We start from the raw sequence: 21,156 nt of genomic DNA on the forward strand, positions 1-21,156 counted from the left end.
CCCACGCGCTGTTGTTGTAGTTGTTGTTGTTGTTGTAGTTTCATGAGGAAGATGGGAGGAGGTATGGGGAGGTCCTAAACTCACTACTGGTGCCATACAATCACATTCTGGTGCAACGAAGAGTCAGAATTAATGGAAACGAGTCCTTAACTGACATAGACTAAGAATAACTAGCAAGATGTCCTATAGTTGTCTACGTGAGATGCGGTGAACCTGGGCACGACAGTTAATGGGGGAAAAAGAGGAAGGTCGGGGCTACAGAGTGTTGTTTACAGACGATGGGACTAGGGAATGGGGGATTGGGGATAGTTGGGGAGTATTGGGGAAATAGGGGAATATTTACAAGCGGATATGGATGGAGGCCAAATCCCATATCCGCAACAATATATATTTCTGTACATAATTCCGTTTTCATTTGTGAGTTACTTTTCGCAGGTTGAAGACTGCACGAGGCCACCCAGGTAAGCCGGCATTCTCCCCCAAACCCCCCTGCTCGCGTATCGTCCGCCATCAATTGGAAACGCCTCATTAAGCTCGATTGCCATCCGTGGACGCTCTGTCTTAATAGAGTCGTCCACAGGACAATATGTAACGCTTTTTTGGGGATTTCACACCCAGTTCATGGCTTATTGGGTGGGGACTTCAGGTCACAGGGATCAAAACAAAAAAAATTATCTCAAATTTAATAGTGGGTCATTCCTGGTAGAAATTTTTGCCATCTTTCAATTTTGCTTTTGGTGGGAAGCATGGGCATTTGCGATGTTACATCATCGATTTCGCTCTAGGTGATGGATATAAAAAAGACATGGTGGAAAAGCATTTTTATTGCATTTTATCGAAGCAACATTACAAAAGAAATGTTGCATCAAAATATACTATTTTCTGAAGACCGTTTAGATAATTTTGGCCACAAGCAATACATTTTTTAATATATACATATAAATGACAATTCACATTAAGTGTTAAAGCAAAATACAATATCACATCTCAGACAAATCTTTTGCAAAAACAATTCACAATAAGCCGAGTTCCCCTGTGCAAAATGGAATGGCACAAAAAAAAAGTTAACTTGAAAAATGACAACATTCAGTGAGTGGAAAGTTATAACCTTCTTGGTAGTAACAGAAAGAACAGTGTCAAGATTTCACTACAAAAACCTATGACAGCTAATGCTGCAATCCTTTAGCCCAGTCTCCAACCATTATCACAAATTGTAAAGCAAATTTTCCGCAATCCATTAATTACACTGTTCAATCTACTAAACACTTGCACATTCTCTCCAAATCCAGATAGTGTTCAATCATCCTCCACAGATTGTGCCTCACACGTGAACAACACCGCCTGCAAAAAAAACCCACAACATAGGAGAATCCGGTTTCAGTGGAAACGAAAATACTCAGTAGAACACATACATTTGCCAAGCTGAATAGTTTAAGTTTTGTATCCCACTGATAGGCCGGACCTGGATTCGGACCTGGACCAAAATTGAATCGGCTTGTTCTCGTCACCGAACAAACTCATCCACCAAATTTCACCCGAATCCACCTACAACCCTTTGAGACATCATGCTATATATCGTTTTGGCCCCATCTCTCAATGGTGAAGAATCACTTAAAATTCTAGTATCATAATCTTTACCAAAATCTAATAAATTCGTCCTTGTCACACACCCAACATGTCCACCAAATTTCGTCCAAATCCATCCACAACTGTTTGAGATATCCTGCTCACAGACAGGCAGACTGGGATGTAAACATCAACTCCGTCCTCCTTGGTTGGCAGAGGTAATGGATACACCGATTATGAATCTGGCTAATTAACTGCCTTCGTAATCTAAAGTATAGACAGTACCTGTTGCATGGCGGATAACCAGGTCAAGGCCCGTTGACGCTCATCCGAATATGGCGGCACACGCAAACATAGGCAGTGACTGGCGGGCTGGCCCAGGATGCCGTGCTTCAGCATAATACCAGCAAAGTGCTGCTGGTCAGAACCTGCAAAAGCCATAAATTGCTTAAGCAACAACAACAACAACAAAAAACGGTGATAATTATGCTTTTCTTTTCTTTCCTTTTCAAGGTTCCTTTACTTAATAGACCCATTTTTGATTCCATAATACAACAGATAATGCTGAGAAAGAAAATAAATTCCAGTAAATACCATTTTAATAGAAAAACGAACTTTCCAAGATCATGCTGTGCACCTTTGTTTTTAAAACTGTAAAAGTGATTACAATAAAAACGAAAAAGCATTTCCAATAATAACTATAAATGCAAAGCCTGGCCATATCAACTTTGTACTCAAACTAAACTCGACAAAAACAACAGCTTTAAAAAAAAGGTAAATTTTATCAACGAGTATTCTCCATATTCTCATAACAAATTTTTGTTGAAAATCTGACAAAAGCTCGAATGGTAGAAAGGTTATAGCCTGGACAGACACACTGAAGCTCAAATCGATGTAAATATTCTGAAGCCAGGCAGCGCCAGGTATCATCCCCACCCCCAGCGCCTGGTATCCCCTGCTCGTAGTAAATAAATAATTATGATCATGAAGAAAGTGATCGTCATTAACAAACAAAATCAGTATCTTAAGGTATCACTCTCGACACACCTGTCTTGCCATTCCACAGCCATCTTTACCTGGCTCGAACGTTTCCATCTCCATTTCCACGGTTTCAATCCGCACAATCTCCACTTCCAGATGAGATGCGCCATCCAAATACAAGAACCTGCAGTGACAAAGGTGAGATTGCTGGTATGTAGGACAGCAGGCACAATGGCCGCAAATAACAAACACCAGTTTGAAATTACTGCAACGAGTAAGCAACAGAACCGAGATTTCAAGCCGGTGCCATAAACAAAGTAGCTTTGTCATGCATGTGTAAAGGCCTGAAGGTGTGTGACCTGTGGTTATTGGAGAGTTTGCAGGTCATGGTCTGCGGAACATCCAGAACATCTCCAGACACTTGCAACGAGGCTCCTGCCGATATATACGTCAAGCACTCCCTCAACAAAATCACAAGGAAATTAAAAAAAAACACCAATAAAGAGAGGAGAGGTTGAGGGAAAGAAAAAAAACAAAAGGAAAAGCAAAGGAGGAAAAACAAGTGAAAAAGCGCAAAGAAAGTGAAGGATTTAGGGACCAGCTTCATAGATCAAGAATATACGCAACATCACGGTTGAGAAAATAACAAACAGACAGACGGTGGTAAAGAATGCTTGAACTGGTCCCGATGCTTTTTCGAAAATAAATAAAGAAAAAAAGCTGAAATTATTGAACACCAACACACCAAGCTGCAGGGAAGCAAGCTGCGATCCGTAAAACTCTTCCTCACAGCGTGACCTTGTACTACAGGGCTTGCATTGACGAACAGGATCCACAAAGCTCATGCGTGGCAAAGGTAAACGTAGCGAACAGCACGACTCACAGAGGCAGTGTCCACAGCGTCGGCAATGATGCTGTCAAAACAAAGGCAATGATGCGTGTCCTTCGTCCTATCCTTCAGCCATCCCATACACTGGCTCTAGTGGGCCATACACGCGAAAAGGGGCACCTATATAGGATTTCTCATGTATAAAGTCTATGGTGGGGTCGGGAATCAAACCTAAAAAAGGCAGCTCAAATGAGTGCACTACCTCAAAGCTGTTTTCTGGCCTTAAAGGGCCACAGAAAATCATGTTTGGTTTAATTAATAGATATTGCTTCACTTAACACTTGATTGTCCTTTTTTTAAAAGAAATATCACTCGATTGGCCCCCGCCACCCAAAAAACGGCGATTTGATTGCTCATGTGACTGGCTACGTCATCGAGGGAATTTTTGTTGCTGCTGTTAGTTTTTATCTGGTAGTTGAGTCCCGCCCCTAAAATCGTGATGTGCATTCATGATGTCACCTGTGTGATGTAATCGAGGGAAAGGTTTCTCAGCACGCAATGATAACTGCCTGACCAAGAATCTTCTGATAGTCAAAATCATTATTAAAAACTACCAGCAGAAACAAAAATTCCCTCGATGACGTAGCCTGTCACATGAGCAATCAAATCGCCGTTTTTTGGATGGCGGGGGCCAATCGAGTGATTTTTTTTTTTTTAAAGGACGATTAAGTGTTAAGTGAAGCAATATCTATTAATTAAACCAAACATGATTTTCTGTGTCTGTGGCCCTTTAAGGCATGTGTTTGTAAAGAAAAGAATATATATATTTTTAAACAAACAAAAAAAAAACATGAAAAGATTATTTACAAGATCGACACTCATGAAAAGGTGAGGTAAGAGCAGGTAAAAAGCAACGGAATGGGAGAGACATTGAGGGAACATTTGGACAAAGCAATCAAGGGAATGCTCAAACAGGAAGAGACGAGGAAAGGAGGAAATACCGTAACCTGCAAGTAAGAAGGGTGGGTTATATGGGGTTAATGGGAGCAGAAGAAGATTGTGGGTAGGGATAGAGGATGACAATATGGTAATGCACTACCTGCTTGAAGACCTTAAATGAAAAGTGAGATTGAACAGCCTGAAGAAAGGTGGTTCCACAAATGGGAGAAAAGAGGAACAAAAGAGTTTAAGGAGGTGGTATACCTGGATTTTGGGAGAATAACCAGGAGAGGGTTGTTGGAAGAAGGGGAAGTCCTGGAATGTTGGGGGGGGGGGGTGTGCGGGGGAGAGAGGAGAGAGTTAGAGGACTGAGGGCAGGAAGTGAAATCGGAGAAGGGGTTGCAAAGAAATAAGAAAAATAATAAGAACCCACAGACCGGCATGCGATGTCAGAACAACAGGCCTTTGACTTCAGCCTCATCATTAGAGATGCCAATACTGTTCAGAGCTTTAAATTTCCCAGATTCCAAGAGGTAGATATTATGCCCAGCACAATCCGGCAGGGCAGAGCAGTACCCAGTTGTGCACGGATAAAGGCCTTGTGGGCTGCGAGTAATTCTGACTTATCAAGGAATGATTTAGATTTTAGAACAATCGATGGTAGATGCCCATTCTCCAGCAGGCTTCAGATGCCAGCTTCGCTATATAGTCAGTCTAGACAAGGCCAAGGCTGGTAACTCCTAGAAGTTCAAGAAACTGGACCACATCCAGTGGCTGACCATGGAAATAGACAGGTGGGCAGATTTAAAAATCACTAAGGGACATCAGGAGAAGAATGTGAGATTTGTCAGGAATGAAAAAAGTGATTAAAATAAAAATTAAAAATAAGGAAAACTAGAACGCCACTCTGCAGAGTGCATAACTCCACTACGCTGAACAGCTTACATTTTGTATCTCACCGATAGGCCGTATTTGCATCCGCACCTTCACCAAAATCGAATCAGCTTGTTCTTGTCATCTACCCCCTAATCCACCAAGACTACTCCAAATCAGTCATCAACTTTTTGAGATATCATGGTGTGTGTGTGTGTATATATATATATATATATATATATATATATATATATATATATATATATATATATATATATATATATATATATATATATATATATATATATATATATATATATATATATATATATATAGTTACGGTTTTTAGAACCTTCACTTTGTAAATTTAGTATTAAAATTTCCTATGTACATTTCCCCTTTAATTGGCTGTTAATTGAAATGAGTGCACCGTAGCTAGTCCATGTACAATCACGTAGGCCACCATATACCCTTCTAAATAGTTATTTCCTTATTATGTGTATCAGTTAAGGCTCTGTCTCCCATTAATTGACACTGCATTGCACAGAATTGAAATAAGATAGGATCCCTCCGACACCTCATGGCCTCTTCAAAGTGCCAGTAACTTTGGGTGGGGTTATTGGCATCACCTTCACCCCAAGACTACATTGCACACGAGGTCATCTCGGAGCAGAAGGTGGGAGGAGTCAGCAAAGCGCCAGGAACAAGGCGTGGCTTTGCCAACGCCTCCTCAAGGGGCGGGATCGGTGAGCCCTCGCGACCAATCAAGGCCGAGGCGAGCTCACCGATGGGCGTTTCCAACAGGCCGGCGGCTTGATCGCGGCACGCCTCATAAAAGGGGGTGGGGAAGGACTGCGGAGTCAGATGCGTGAGATGCGGGAGATGAACCACAGGTAAGCGAGAGACCACCGCAGCTTTGACCACCGTAGCTTTGAGCCTTGATGGCAGTTTCGACCGCGGCCGCGAAGCAACGCCGCCGTGCGAACACGATCGAGGAGGGTCGGCGGCTGCTCACCTCGAGCCGCGCCGTCACACGAACCGGACCCGCATCCTTCCAGCTCTGTGGACCACCTGAACCTTCCTCCCCTTTCAGCTATTCGTTCCTGCCTTCATTCCCCACTCGTGTAAGTCTGATTGTCGTCTGTTTGTCTGTGTTGTCCTGGGGTTTAAATAAGACTGTATAGGTAAGCTAGAAATTGCTCTGTGTCCTTCTGCTCCTTCCATTTCCCTGTAAATTACATTTCTTTTCTTCTCTGCTTTGGTTGTGTGTAAATAATTAATAAATACCTGTGTTCTTTCTTTACCCCTTTTGCTTCCTCACATTCGGTCGTTTTAGTGATTTCCCCATTGAACACCTGTGGCACGATTTGGCCAACGTTTCAGGATCGGGTGTAGTATTGTTAATGGTTCGAGCCGTGGCTGCTAATCCGCTCGGCAAATAACATCTTGTCCGCGGTCTCGAACGAGGTTGCTCACCTGCCTCTCTGGAGGGAGCTGGGCAGCTTCAGGACTCATGTCGGTCAGTCGCAGACAAGAGGATTAATCCCCCCTTGGTGAGGGAAAAAGGGGCCGACGGTGAGATCCGCAACAATATTGGTAGTCAGGAGTTGGGATTCGAATCTGGGACTAAATTTATTTAGCCCAAATTTTGGACACCAATTGTACTATTGGCAGCAACAATTGGTGTCAGGAGCGAGATTCGGACCTGAAGTGCGCTTAGCGCACTCAAAATTACGAGTGGTCGAAATTTTATTTAACATCCAAATTTAAAATCGTGCCATGGATAATCAAGGCGATCGGGTGCCGGTGGGGGAGATAGAAGGGGTAGAAGCGACCCAGGACCCCAGGGAAATGTATATGGGGGAGAGAGAGGAGAGCAATGAGGATGTGGTTGCGGGGTTTGCAGGTGCACAAGATGGCGCCCTCGCGCACGAGGTTTCAGGCGCACAAAATGGCGGCTCGCACGTGGTTGCGGCAGCTGAGCCAGTGCCACCAATGAATTTGGACCTGTTTATGAAGCAGATGATAGCCTTTATGGTAAAGACAGACGATAATTTCAGGGGAATGGGGCAGCAAATGGGCGACCAAATGGGAGCAATGAGGGACGAAGCGAGGGGTACTAGTGCCCAAATTGGGGAATTGAGGAATGACATGGGAAACCAAATTGTAGGATTGGAAAACAGAATGGGGGAGCGATTAGGAAATCGAATCGGGGGGCTAGGAAGCAAATTGGAGCGAATCGGTAAAGTTGGGGACAGAATGGGTGACCGCATACAAAAATGTGGGGAGAGCATACGAAAATGTGGGGAGACCATGGATCGCATGTTGGGCGAGGGGGTCCCAGGGGTGCACGACGAGGTAAAGCGGGTCGAGAAGCGCTGGTTGAGCGAGGCGGAGAGAAGCGCGGGTAAAATGACGGGTATAGGGATCGCGACCCGGGGTTTGGGGCAGCCAGCGACCGCTGAAGTAGAGGGAATTTTAATAAAGCCAGCGGTCGTCAAAGAAAAAGCAATAGTTAAAATCGAAATTGTAGAGACAGACGTAGAAGAGCAACAGTTGGAGGAAGGAATGGATAATGTGCAAAGTCCGTGCTCACACCTTGATGCCGTGCTTAATCCTGAAAAGATTTGCAGGTGTTGCTGTTGGTGCAGGGAGGAAGAAGAACCCCGAAGGTGAGACGGGCTGTATATGGTGCTAAGAGGTTTTTCGGCAGAGTGTTTGGCGCGAAGAGAATGGTCGCGCGATTGGGGTCGATATGGCACCCGGGCGTTTGTGGGAGGTCCGAGGGGCGTGGTGCGAGAGAAAATGGCACTCGGGTGAGGAAAAAGTGTGCGTCGGCGAGTGAGTGTGTTATAAAGTGTGGGAGTGAAACTGAGTGCGAGCGGGAATGCACGTCGGAGTGTACGGAGTGTGACAGAGTGAGAGCGATACGGAGTGTACGTGCGAGGGTGAGAGTGACCCGGAGAGTGCGTTGGTGGAGGAGCGGGTGTGAGGATGCACGCTTGGGATGAGTGTGCGAGGAAGCACACCTGAGTTGGTTGTGGCGCGGGTGCGGGAGAGCCCATTGAAGCACGTGAGTGGGTGGATGCGAGAGTGCACGCCCATGGTGAGTGTTATGGAGGACGTAACGGAGGAGAGGTGTGGAACAAAGTGTGCGCAAGAGGGTGCGCGAGAGGTGTGGTGTGTAACGGAGTGCGGTGGTGGAATGGACGGAGTGTGTGGAATGTACGGGCGGCGTTGGAACGCCGGGTTTGGTGAGTGTGAAAAGGGTCACGTGTGCGGGTGAGCATGCGAGTAAGGCATCGACGTGGACCGGAGCAGCGTTTAGGGCGACGGATAGCCGAGGCGAGCACTCGGGGCGCGGTGTGCTTTGTTGGATGCGAGGCTCGGCGCGGATCGGTGCTGCGTCGCTTCTCTTCGAAGCGTCGTTGCCGATTCGGGCCTGGCCCCGCCCCGCACGGTCGAGTCCGGGCCTGGCCGGGCAAGGCGATCGGTCCGGTTCAAGGGCAGGTAGGAGGAAGCGGACAGGTGCCCTCTTGTGGGGGCGGCGTTCCGGCCGGGCAAGATCAGGCCTTCGGGCGGGAGACCGGAAGGCTCCGCGCCAAGATGGTCAGTGGAACCTCGGCCCGACCAAACCGCCCCCCCCCCCCCCCCCCCTGAATCGAATGCCGGACGGATTCAACCTGCAGGCGACCAAACCACCCGCATTCATTGCTCGGCTTCGCGAAGCCGGGCTTTGAGAATGAATTGACGCACCGAGGCTCAAGTTAAAGGACATTTGGTAGGGATAGGGAATTAGTGATTGGCAAAATTTGATGATTGGCAAATGATTGGTAGAATGATTGGCAGTGATTGGCAAATTTTGATTGGTTGGAATTTGATGGCAAAATTGATAATAGGAGATGCCCGATGTGGTGGGATGACAACTCTGCCATCCCTCACACACACGGGGCACATGAGCTATAGTTTTATGGGGTTTATGGCAGTGTAAGCTCGCCGAGGGAGGGTTTGGATAATGTATAGGGACCTAGAGATTACCATAGGTAACGGTAGAGGTAAGTGGCGACATTGGACAGGTAGTCGGGGACATAGAGAGGTTAGAATGGATGATAACGACATGGGATGTGCTTAGTTTAAAGGGAAGACGGGGAGCACCAAGTTAGAAGGAAACCAGGTAGATCAGATGATGCTGTGTGTAAAAGTGTATTCGGAAGTGTATTGTGGAAAGTGTGAGGTGATTGTGAATTGTATTGAGCGTGGAAGTGTATGGAGCAGTGCATGAGGAACAATTGTGGTTGTGCATTGTATTGAATGATTGAAGAGGCCTGGGAGGAAGGAGGGTGCAGGAAGCACCAGGTGTGATGGCACAGGTGTGCAAATACAGGTGTATGGAGAATGGTTGTGTGGAATACATGGAGTATGGAATATATGGAATATGGAATGGATGGTGTGGAGTGAGTATGGTGAAAACTGTGGAGTGGAGTGGATGGTGCGAAGGTGTGTATGGGGAGGATGGACCCCATCACGAATACCAGGGGAGGGTAGTTTAAGAGTTCGGTAGAGGGAGTAGGTAAATTGTGGTTGGATATTGGCATCTGTGGTGCGTGGTGGAAGAATGGTGTTTGAATGGGTGCATTAGTGTCGTGGAAATGACTGGGCGTGTGGCCTGTTAGTGTGTGTAGTTCAATGGGCACTCCGCCACTGTTAGGATGTCGACCAGGTGAGGCCGCAGGTGGGCTCTGGGAGCCGGTAGAGTTGTGGATGGGGCCCGAGGATCCGGAGGACGGACCCGGGTAGCCCAGTGCCAGAGAGGGCACCGAGTGGGGAGAGCGCCAGAGGGCCTTCCCCCAGGTAGATAGGTTAGGGTAAGGAGCAGGTAAGCTCGGAGGCAACTGCAGTGGTGGAGGTGTGCAGGTGGGTAGACCTGCTGGGAGAGCCACACGACCCAGTCCTGAAATTGTGCAAAGGCAGCGGGAGTTGAATCGGGGGAGTGAGACCCCAAATTGATGAAGCACCACAGTTTGGTCAATGGGAATTGGTTCTTAAAACCGCATAGAGTAAGATAGCCAATGGATTTGCAGGGAAAGACCCCGGGTAGTGTAAAGTGTGTTAATGTCATTTAGGAAGTAGTTAGGATTGAAATCTCCTCGCACCATCTACATCCACTCACCTGAGGTGACAGAACGCCACACCATGCCATGTTATTGTTTTTTTTTGTGCAAATGTTTGGAATGTGAGACGCATCATGACGTGGGTGTGACATTGTGCTGATGTTCCATCTCTCCCTCCTTAAGAGGGATTGATGAGGAATTTGGGTGATGGCAAATTTTGGATTAGTGGGATTGTGACGAATTTGGTATAGGGGAGATATGGGGAGGACGATACGTAGCGACGAATTTGTAAATGTGTAGATTTTTTGTGTACATATGGGGTAAGGGCAAGCGTAGAGTAGGTTATAGGGGGGGGTGACGTATGGTAGGGACGGGCTTTTCTCCGCTCAGTCTCCAGGCGCACCTCACCTTGCATTACCTTTGTTGATGTGTACCCTTGTGACCTTACCCCTCGCTAACCTGCCCTCTCTGTCTTCCTTCCCCGACCCATGGATCGTGCTCTCTGGGCACTGAGGGGAGCGTGCGGGAGTCTGACATTGTGTGCCCGAATCCCCGCAACCAGCTGCCTGCATCCACGCACCACTTATGGACCACATGTCTGTGGCTGAGCACCACTCATGGACCCCACGGGTTGGGGCATGGCCCCTCTGCTGGGACCGGCCACGATGGCCCAAGATCTTGCTTGCGGACCCGGTGAGGTGGCACCAAGCCCACAGGTGAACCACTCATAGTCGGCCCCTGTGGGCTATAAATAAAAAACGGACACGTTTTGTGCATTTTTATTTCCATCAAATAGGCCGCAAACAAGAGGAAGAAGAATGACATCTGGAAGAACATCGGCCAGCAGAGGGAGCCGAAGAGCAAGAACCCAGTCAACAGGTTTTTTTTTTTTTGGAATGGACATGTGCGTCGATGCAGTGCATGCTGTCTCCCCCCCAAAAGAAAAATCACAGGTCCTGGGTTGCAGTGTAAATACAATCAGCGTCACTTGCAAATAATGCTCCTCACCGTACATGTTTAGTTTGAGAACAATTCCGCAATTCGGTTATCCTGTGGGCGTGAATCTGTTAGGTAGGGTGCAATGCAGCAGAGGGACATATTTATTTGTGTTTTAAAACTGTCGCACTCAGGGTCAGGTTAATTGTAGAGGGAATTACACCTACGTGCCACATTAAGTTAAAGTTTTGTCGGCCCGAGACGTGCCGTGAGGAATGAGGGTGCTGTGTTACGGTTTTTAGAACCTTCACTTTGTAAATTTAGTATTAAAATTTCCTATGTACATTTCCCCTTTAATTGGCTGTTAATTGAAATGAGTGCACCGTAGCTAGTCCATGTACAAGCACGTAGGCCACCATATACCCTTCTAAATAGTTATTTCCTTATTTTGTGTATCAGTTAAGGCTCTGTCTCCCATTAATTGACACTGCATTGCACAGAATTGAAATAAGATAGGATCCCTCCGACACCCCCATGGCCTCTTCAAAGTGCCAGTAACTTTGGGTGGGGTTATTGGCATCACCTTCACCCCAAGACTCCATGGCACACGAGGTCATCTCAGAGCAGAAGGTGGGAGGAGTCAGCAAAGCGCCAGGAACAAGGCGTGGCTTTGCCAACGCCTCCTCAAGGGGCGGGATCGGTGAGCCCTCGCGACCAATCAAGGCCGAGGCGAGCTCACCGATGGGAGTTTTCAACAGGCCGGCGGCTTGATCGCAGCGCGCCTCATAAAAGGGGGTGGGGAAGGACTGCGGAGTCAGATGCGTGAGATGCGGGAGATGCGGGAGATGAACCACAGATAAGCGAGAGACCACCGCAGCTTTGACCACCGCAGCTTTGAGCCTTGACGGCAGTTTCGACCGCGGCCGCGAAGCAACGCCACCGTGCGAACACGATCGAGGAGGGTCGGCGGCTGCTCACCTCGAGCCGCGCCGTCACACGAACCGGACCCGCATCCTTCCAGCTCTGTGGACCACCTGAACCTTCCTCCCCTTCCAGCCATTCGTTCCTGCCTTCATTCCCCACTCGTGTAAGTCTGATTGTCGTCTTGTTTGTCTGTGTTGTCCTGGGGTTTAAGTAAGACTGTATAGGTAAGCTAGAAATTGCTCTGTGTCCTTCTGATCCTTCCATTTCCCTGTAAATTACATTTCTTTTCTTCTCTGCTTTGGCTGTGTGTAAATAATTAATAAATACCTGTGTTCTTTCTTTACCCCTTTTGCTTCCTCACATTCGGTCGTTTTAGTGATTTCCCCATTGAACACCTGTGGCATGATTTGGCCAACGTTTCAGGATCGGGTGTAGTATTGTTAATGGTTCGAGCCGCGGCTGCTAATCCGCTCGGCAAATAACATCTTGTCCGCGGTCTCGAACGAGGTTGCTCACCTGCCTCTCTGGAGGGAGCTGGGCAGCTTCAGGACTCACGTCGGTCAGTCGCAGACAAGGGGATTAATCCCCCCTTGGTGAGGGAAAAAGGGGCCGACGGTGAGATCCGCAACAATATATATATATATATAAGTTCAAAACACACCTGGTCACAAGTGTGCCGCACTGGCCGAGTCCTCAGTCGAGGTCCTCAACATCACCCCGTTTCGGTCAGCTAAGGTGGGCCAGCAGGGGCACATACACCTCCACATGCAGCAACTACACCTGGATGCGTACATACCCCCAACCCCAGCCAGTGCGAACGCAGACTACAACAACAAAATCGCCTCCACTTCCAGAATCATCAGCACCAAACAAGTAAACATGGTGGAACACTCAAACACCCACCTTCATACCCTTCACCAACAAAACACACCAGTTCACACACACACACACACACACACACACACACACACACACACACACACACACACACACACACACACACACACACACACACACACACACACACACACACACACACACACAAATTAGTGGATTCGGCTATTTCAGCCACACCCATTGCCGACAGGTATATATGAAGAGCTCTATTCCAAAACGCGATAAACGCCAAAAAAAAAAAAAGCGATTACCAGCTCCAACATTCGTGAACAGATAGTCGGTTAATATCACACATTCGTTTTTTCTCAAAACATGATATCTCCCGTTAGTTTACGCAGCCCAGTTTAGATCTTTTTTGCAAAGTGCGACAAACGCCATGCCACTTTTATTCCAAACCGCGATATTGCCTGTCGGCCAATCCGCGTGGGGAATTTTCCACAACATGGCGACTTCCGTTGTTTGACTGTGGCGTAATTTTCTTGGACGCAATTTTCTATAAAATGGACAGTTTTGATGGGATGGACGAAGCAGTGGTGCTTTCACCGGGAGGAAGAAAGCGTAAGTTGAATAAGGACAACCATGAACGGGAAAAAGCTAAGAAAATTCGCCATTCTGGTGCTGGTAAAGTTCCAACCGTGGCATGTAAACACACCGCTGAAAAAAATCAAAATCGTTGTCACCCTGATAAGCTCACAGAAGACGACCTCAGACTGAACTTTGACAAATTATACGGAAACTCAAAGAAAGCAGATCAGGACAGGGAATTTCTGCAGCTGATGACAATCACGTCTGTTAAGCGGCATCGCAAGAAGGTGGATACAGTTGGCAGAAGGAAAAACAGGAATGTTTCTGCGCAGTTCAGTCTGCTGACGGTGAACCACCCAGACAAGCTTCCTGTTTGTAAAGACACATTCGTCTCAGTACTGGGTGAGTTTTTGTATTGTTTTCATTGCAGATATCTTTCATCTGGAAGCTCATTGAATGTTATTCGCGTTTACTATTTGCACACCATTATGCATGCACCCAGATTCTCCACCACAGATAACATTTAAAATATTTACATAATCCACGTATGTCAGCGATGATCATGCATAAAAAAATTATTAGCACCGATTCACAGCATCTCCAGGCAGATTCTACGTCGGAATCGAGGTGGTTGCAACCTTGCTGGGCTGATTAAAACAGCCAGTCAAAATTAATTCTGTCTATCGGTTCTACAAGATTGATCCCCTGCACCCCATCCGATATTAGCCATTTTATACCAGGTATTGCATTATTCTTTTGATTTTTTCAGGGATCAGCAAGGACAGAGTGTCCCGGGTGGCCCAATATTACGCGGAGACTGCTGAGGCTCGCCCAGAAAGAAGGGGAGGCGCCCGAAAAGTAGACATCAACAACAGCAAGAGGGATCTGATCTCCAATCACATTGGAACATTCACCTGCAGGGCAGTCATTACGGCCGTAGGGGGGCTCCAGGGCGAAAATATCTCCCCACTGACTTGAGTGTGCACAAAATGCACCAGCTGTTTGAGGCACAAAACCACGCCCAAACCAGCTACTCTCTGTACTATTCTGTTTTCTCATCCCAATTCAACCTTGGCTTTGGCCATCCTGCCACAGATGCCTGTTCCAATTGTGCCAAATACAGGATGAGAATAAAGGATCCAAACATGTCAGAAGCTGAAAAGCAAAATGAAACAGCCTTGTTCATTTTGCATCGGCGAAGAGCACGAGCATTCTATGACCAGCTGGGAAGGGACGAAGAGGACTCCGTGACTGTTTGCTTCGACATGATGCAAAATCTAATTTTGCCCAAAACACCAATAGGCCAAGCCTATTATTCCAGACAACTCTACCTTTACCTGTTTGGTGTTGTTGTGCATCATGGTAAGGAGAGCAAACAGCTCATGGAGGATGTCCACCTTTATGTCTGGCTGGAAAATCAAAACAAAAAGGACAGCAATATGACAGCTTCCGCACTGGATCATTGCTTCCGCCACCCACTCAATGGTCCGCTTCGGGAGCAAAAAAGCCTTCGCTTGTTCAGCGATTCATGTTTTGGACAAAATAAGAATATGAATATGGCATCCATGCTCTTGGCACTTCAGCAAACAATTCCTGGTCTCAGGATTGAGTACACCTTTCCAATTAGGGGGCACAGCTTTTTACCAGCAGATAGAGTATTTGGGAGAATTGAACAGAGAGTTAGGAAAGTGGACACCATCCTGCTCCCAGAAGAGTACTGCTCAATTTTGAAAACATTTGGGAATGTCTACGTGTATGGAAAGGACTGGCAGTCGTTTGATTACCGATCAGCAACCAAACATCATGTGAGGACGAAGAAAACCTTCAAAATTAGTGAGGCCCGCATGCTAGAATTCACAAATGGCCAAGTGGGTTTTAAAACCTCCTACAGTGCTGAATACTGCCACCACAGTGTTTTGAAACGGGGCAAGAAATGGGCTGAATTCAGACCTGATCCATTACCAATGCAGACCACTGTAAAAGAGGCGAAGAAGCGTGATGTGTTTTCACTCCTTGCGGAAATAGGAGCGTCAGACGAAGTCCGGGCGTTCTATGATTCTGCTTTGTCAGTGGTGAGCGAGGCTGATGTAGCCAGCAGTGATGAAGAGCCCGGACAGGGCTGACCTGCATTCCAATGCAAGTCTGACATTGAGAAACGTCCATCATTGGACTTGTGGTGTTTTTTAAGAACTGTCACACAGTGGATATATAGCGTTTTGGAAAAAAACTTCATTATTTTTGTTAATTTGTTGTGAAAAAAGATTACTAGATTTTCAGTTTGTTCTTTGATATGTTCTAATATTTGCATATTAAACATTGAAACAGAAAAAAAAGGAAGTTTGCTTTATTTTCTTTGCTGTGCTTTTCTCATTTTACACAAAATGCTCCAAATGGATTTATAGCGTTTTGGAAAAGAGCTCTTCATATAATCAAGCACACAGCCATGCAATCTGCATAGAGTCATAGACAAACATTGGCATGACGATGGGCCATAATGAAGAGCTTAGTGACTTTCAATGTGGCACCGTCATAGGATGCAACCTTTCCAACAATTCAGTTCGTCAAATTTCTGCCCTGCTAGAGCTGCCCCGGTCAACTGTAAGTGCTGTTATTGTGAAGTGGAAATGTCGGAGCAACAACAGCTCAGCTGTGAAGTGGTAGGCCATACAAGCTCACAGAACGGAACCACCGAGTGCTGAAGCGCGTCGCGGGTAAAAATAGTCTGTCCTCGGTTGCAACACACACTACCGAGTTCCAAACTGCTTCTGGGAGCAACGTCAGAACAACAACTGTTCATCGGGAGCTTCATGAAATGTTTCCATGGCCGAGCGGCCGCACACAAGCCCAAGATCACCATGCGCAATGCCAAGCGTCGGTTGGAGTGGTGTAAAGCTCGCCGACATTGGACTCTGGAGCAGTGGAAACGCGTTCTCGGGAGTGATGAATCACGCTTCACCGTGATGAAACACCAACCAACCACGTACCCTTACAACATACAAAAATTCATTCATGCAAAAACACACCCTCACTCACACACACAAAATAAGAAATAATAATAGTTAAAAAAAACAAAAAAAACACAGCCAACCAACCAACCACCTTCCCTTACCAACATGCACCACTCATGCAAAACCATTCATGCAAAACCACACCCACTCATGACCCACTCCTGCAACACACACACACATTTCTATTCCATAACCTCAACCGACACCGTTCGACGTGCCTCCATATCCAAAGTGAGCCTTTCAAGGCAACCTGGGCCACTTTGTCACACATCCTCCTTCTTTCTGTCCCACACACTCCAAGCTGATTATATATTTATTTATTTATATATATATATATATATATACACAAAGAATTAAGTTAAGCACCCCCCCCGTTTTTTTACAACCTCGCACATTACAAGTTTGTTGTCGTCAAAACAGTGTAATATACCCATGATATTGCTATATTTTCTGGAGAAGTGATATTATGGTCACATAAAAACATAACAATCATGCCGTTTTCAATATTTTATTCTGAATAATTTAAGGTGAAATTTTTTGGGAATTTTAGGCATATTTTCACCTCAATTTAAGTATGGAGCTATAGGTCCATCACGGACAGTGTGGATGACGTTTATGTTTTCTAACGTACAGTCATTGTTCTGAGAAGACCTCTAGCGATCTTTGCGTCAATAACGTGTGTAGGACCCACGTGATCGGATCACTGACTCAACCAATCACTTTTTTTCACTTTGATCACTCAATTTCATCAATGGATAATTGCTAATGTCATACCAATCATTATTTGATCTCACATACCTTAGAATATATGCCAATGTATACATATACACAAAGAATATATATTAGGGGGTGCTTACCTTAATTCGTTGTGTAGGGGTGCTTAACTTAATTCTTTGTGTATATATATATATATATATATATATATATATATATATATATATATATATATATATCTGAAAAACACGGTCCGGGAAGCAGTCTGTGAAGCAACCAAGCTGTGATTATGTGTATTAATTAATACCATACTGTTTGAACACCGGTTGCTTCCTGTCTATTAATTAATTATGCATTGTTGGAACATACACTACATGGCCAAAAGCATGTGGATACCTGAACATCACACCCGTATGTGCTCGTCAAACATCTCGTTCCAAAATCATGGGCATTAATATTGAGTTGGTCCCCCCCCCCCCCCTTTTGCTGCTAGAACAGCCTCCACCCTTCTGGGAAGGCTTTCCACTATATGTTGGAACATTGCTGTGGGGATTTGCTTCCATTCAGTCACAAAAGCATTAGTGAGTTTGGGCACTGATGTTGGGTGATTAGGCCTGGCTCGCAGTCTGAGTTCCAATTCATCCCAAAGGTGTTCGATGGGGTTGAGTTCAGGACTCTGTGCAGGCCAGTCAAGTTCTTCTACACCAATCTCGACAAACCATTTCTGTATGGACCTCACTTTGTGCACTGGGGCATTGTATGCTGAAACAGGAAAGGGCCTTCCCCAAACTGTTGCCACAAAGTTGGAAGCACACAATCGTCTAGCTCCGTGGTTCCCAACCTGGGGGCCACGGTGTATTTCTCAGGGGGCCCTGGGGAAATTTGAACCATACTAAAAATTAAATATTGTTTCGTTTGTTTTTTGATATTGTTTTGACTTTGATATTGTTTTTTTTTTTTTCCTATTGCAGATTTGACGTTATGGCTTCTGGGAGTAAAAACAGAAAGTATCTTGACGAATACATAAAGCTTGGATTCACGTCCATGACCGTGTCTGGCCAAGATAAACCACAATGTGTGCTGTGTCACAAGGTTTTGAGTACTGAATCCATGAGGCCAGCCAAGTTGAAGTTGCAGTTGCACCTCAAGACGAATCACGCACAACATGCAAAGCAGGATCCCAAATTTTTCAAGCGGCATGAAAGAAATTTAAAGCGACAGAAGTTGGATAAGGGAGGAGCTTTTCAACAACAAAATGTAGCAACTGTCCAGGATTCTTATGAAGTTTCTCTTGAAATTGCAAAGAAGAACAAACCCCACTCGATTGGGGAGACACTCATCAAGCCTTGTACCCTCCTCATTGTCGAACGGGTTCTTGGCAAGGCAGAGGCTCGCAAAGTTGAACAGGTGCCTTTATCGCATAACACAATGCAGCGTCATATCCGTGACATGTTGGAAGATGTGAAACAACAGATCATCAATGAAATTAAGGTGGCGCCTTTTGACTTGTTTTCTTTTCAACTTGATGAATCGACTGATGTTAGTTCCTGCTCCCAGCTACTGGCATTCGTTCGCTATGTCAAGGGAGATGATATCAAGGAAAAATTCTTGTTCTGCAGTGCCCTGGAAACGACAAAAGCTAACAACGTCATGGAAAAAATGAAGTTGTTCTTTGATGCGGGAAGAATTCAGTGGGAGAATGTATGCGGTGTCTGTACTGACGGTGCTCCTGCCATGCTTGGTTCCAAATCCGGATTCCAAGAAAAAGTAAAGATGCTGGCACCACAATTGAAAGGAACCCACTGTATGATTCATCGCCACGCCCTGGCTTGTAAGACTCTCCCTCTTTCATTGAAGAAAGTTCTTGAAGTCGTAATCAAGATTGTTAACTACATCAAGGCAGGGGCTCTCAACACCCGAATGGTCAAGGAGCTGTGCAAGGACTTGAACGCGGAACATGAAACGTTGCTGTACTATACTGCTGTACGCTGGCTTTCGAAAGGGAATGTCCTGAACCGCGTCTTTGAACTTCGTGCGGAAGTCAAACATTTCTTGAATCTTCAACGGAAACATGACCTCCTAGTTGTTGTCGAATTTAGTTTCTTTTTGTGAGATAACACACTGCGTTAAATACAGACACAACAGAGGTTTTAGTTTTCACACATTCTTGACTTGGAACCTTTCCATACTGTTTGATTGTGTGACAGTTCTATTCTATGCTGTCCATAGTGTTGCTACTGATAATATTAAAATCTCATATCAAACATGCATCATTCGAGCAATGTTGCTTTGTTTGCTTCTTCCAAAAACGATGTAGTTGGGAGCCAGTAAGGAACAGAAAAAAACTATGGAACTAAATGTTCATGTTGGCTATTTGGAATTCCTCATTTTCTGTGTAATAATTTACCAATTCTCATACAAACAAAATAGCCAATTAAAGGAAAAGAACACCTCTCAGAATGCACCACAGCACATCTAGAAATCAAATTTTTCCTGGGGGGCATGCCCCCAGACTCCCCTGGCCTGCTTACATGCGCTCCACCCTCGCGAAAGGGAGGGGGGGGGGGGCTGGGGATGTGCTCTGGAAGCCAAGGGGGCCATAACACAAAAAAGGTTGGGAACCCCGGACTCGAGCTAGAATGTCATTGTATGCTGTAGCGTTAAGATTTCCCTTCACTGGAACTAAGGGGCCTAGCCTGAACCATGAAAAACAGCCCCAGACCATTATTCCTCCTCAACTAAACTTTACAGTTGGCACTGTGCATTCGGGCAGGTAGCGTTCCCCTGGCATCCACAAAACTCAGATTCGTCCGTCGGACTGCCAGATGGTGAAGCGTGATTCATCACTCTAGAGAGCACGTTTCCACTGCTCCAGAGTCCAATGCCGGCGAGCTTTACACCACTCCAGCCGACGCTTGGCATTGCGCAAGGTGATCTTCGGCTTGTGTGCAACTGCTCGGCCATGGAAACCCATTTCATGAAGCTCCCGACGAACAGTTATTGTGCTGACGTTGCTTCCAGAGGCAGTTTGGAACTCGATAGTGAGTGTTGCAACAGACACGATTTTTATGCACTTCAGCACTCGGCGGTCCCGTTCTGTGAGCTTGTGTGGCCTACCACTTCGCAGTGACCTGTTGTTGCTCCAAGACATTTCCACTTCACAATAACAGCACACAGTTGACTGGGGCAGCTCCAGCAGGGCAAAAATTTGACGAACTGTCTTGTTGGAAAGATGGCATCCGATGACGGTGCCATGTTGAAAGTCACCAAGCTCTTCAGTATGGCCCATTCTACTGCCAATGTTTGTCTTTGGAGATTGCATGGCTATGTGCTTCATTATACACATATATATACCTGTCAGCAATGGGTGTGGCTGAAATAGCCAAATACACTAATTAGAAGGGGTGCCGCATGCTTTTGGCCATGTAGTGTACCTTTTGACCATTTAGACTGCTAAGATCCCTTAGGCCTTTGAAGACCCTTTAAGTCCCTCAAGACCCTTATAATAATAATAATAATTCATTTATTTTGTATAGCGCTTTTCAAGAAGCCCAAAGGCGCTTTGACAGAGTGCAAAACATAATGCATAACAATACATGAAAACAACAATTGCAAAAAGACAAGAATCAATAGGGAAATATTTAAAGCAAAAGGAGGGAGAAGGAGAAGAGATAGTCAGGGGTTAAATGCTGTGGGTTGAATGTTGAATGCAGTGTTGAACAGGTGGGTCTTTAGTGATGTTTTGAATGTGGTGAGTGAGGAGGAGTCTCTGCTGGTGTGAGGTAGTGAGTTCCAGAGGGTGGGAGCAGCGATGGAGAAGGCCCTGTCCCCCCAGGATCTGAATTTGGTCCGG

The 21,156-nt window shown here is 45.9% G+C and overlaps 1 protein-coding gene across 2 annotated transcripts in view; it reads right to left on the reverse strand.

Annotated features, from left to right (window-relative positions):
• Window positions 1-806: 806 nt before the first annotated feature.
• Window positions 807-21,156, reverse strand: part of LOC137429753 (zinc finger FYVE domain-containing protein 21) — a 28,564-nt gene continuing 8,214 nt past the window's right edge. The window contains exons 3-8 of one of the 2 annotated variants that reach the window (XM_068119965.1): window positions 4,580-4,630; window positions 3,293-3,461; window positions 2,907-2,982; window positions 2,643-2,731; window positions 1,852-1,994; window positions 807-1,341 (exon numbers count right to left, since the gene is read on the reverse strand). In XM_068119965.1, the coding sequence (XP_067976066.1) occupies window positions 1,297-1,341; window positions 1,852-1,994; window positions 2,643-2,731; window positions 2,907-2,982; window positions 3,293-3,461; window positions 4,580-4,630 (573 nt within the window). In that variant the 3' untranslated portion in view covers window positions 807-1,296. The remainder of the gene's footprint in view (window positions 1,342-1,851; window positions 1,995-2,642; window positions 2,732-2,906; window positions 2,983-3,292; window positions 3,462-4,579; window positions 4,631-21,156) is intronic. The other variant, XM_068119966.2, reaches the window with a different exon arrangement.

The sequence above is a fragment of the Myxine glutinosa genome, chromosome 6 (genome assembly GCF_964187855.1).
Source record: "Myxine glutinosa chromosome 6, kmMyxGlut1.1, whole genome shotgun sequence".
Lineage (NCBI taxonomy): Eukaryota > Metazoa > Chordata > Myxini > Myxiniformes > Myxinidae > Myxine > Myxine glutinosa.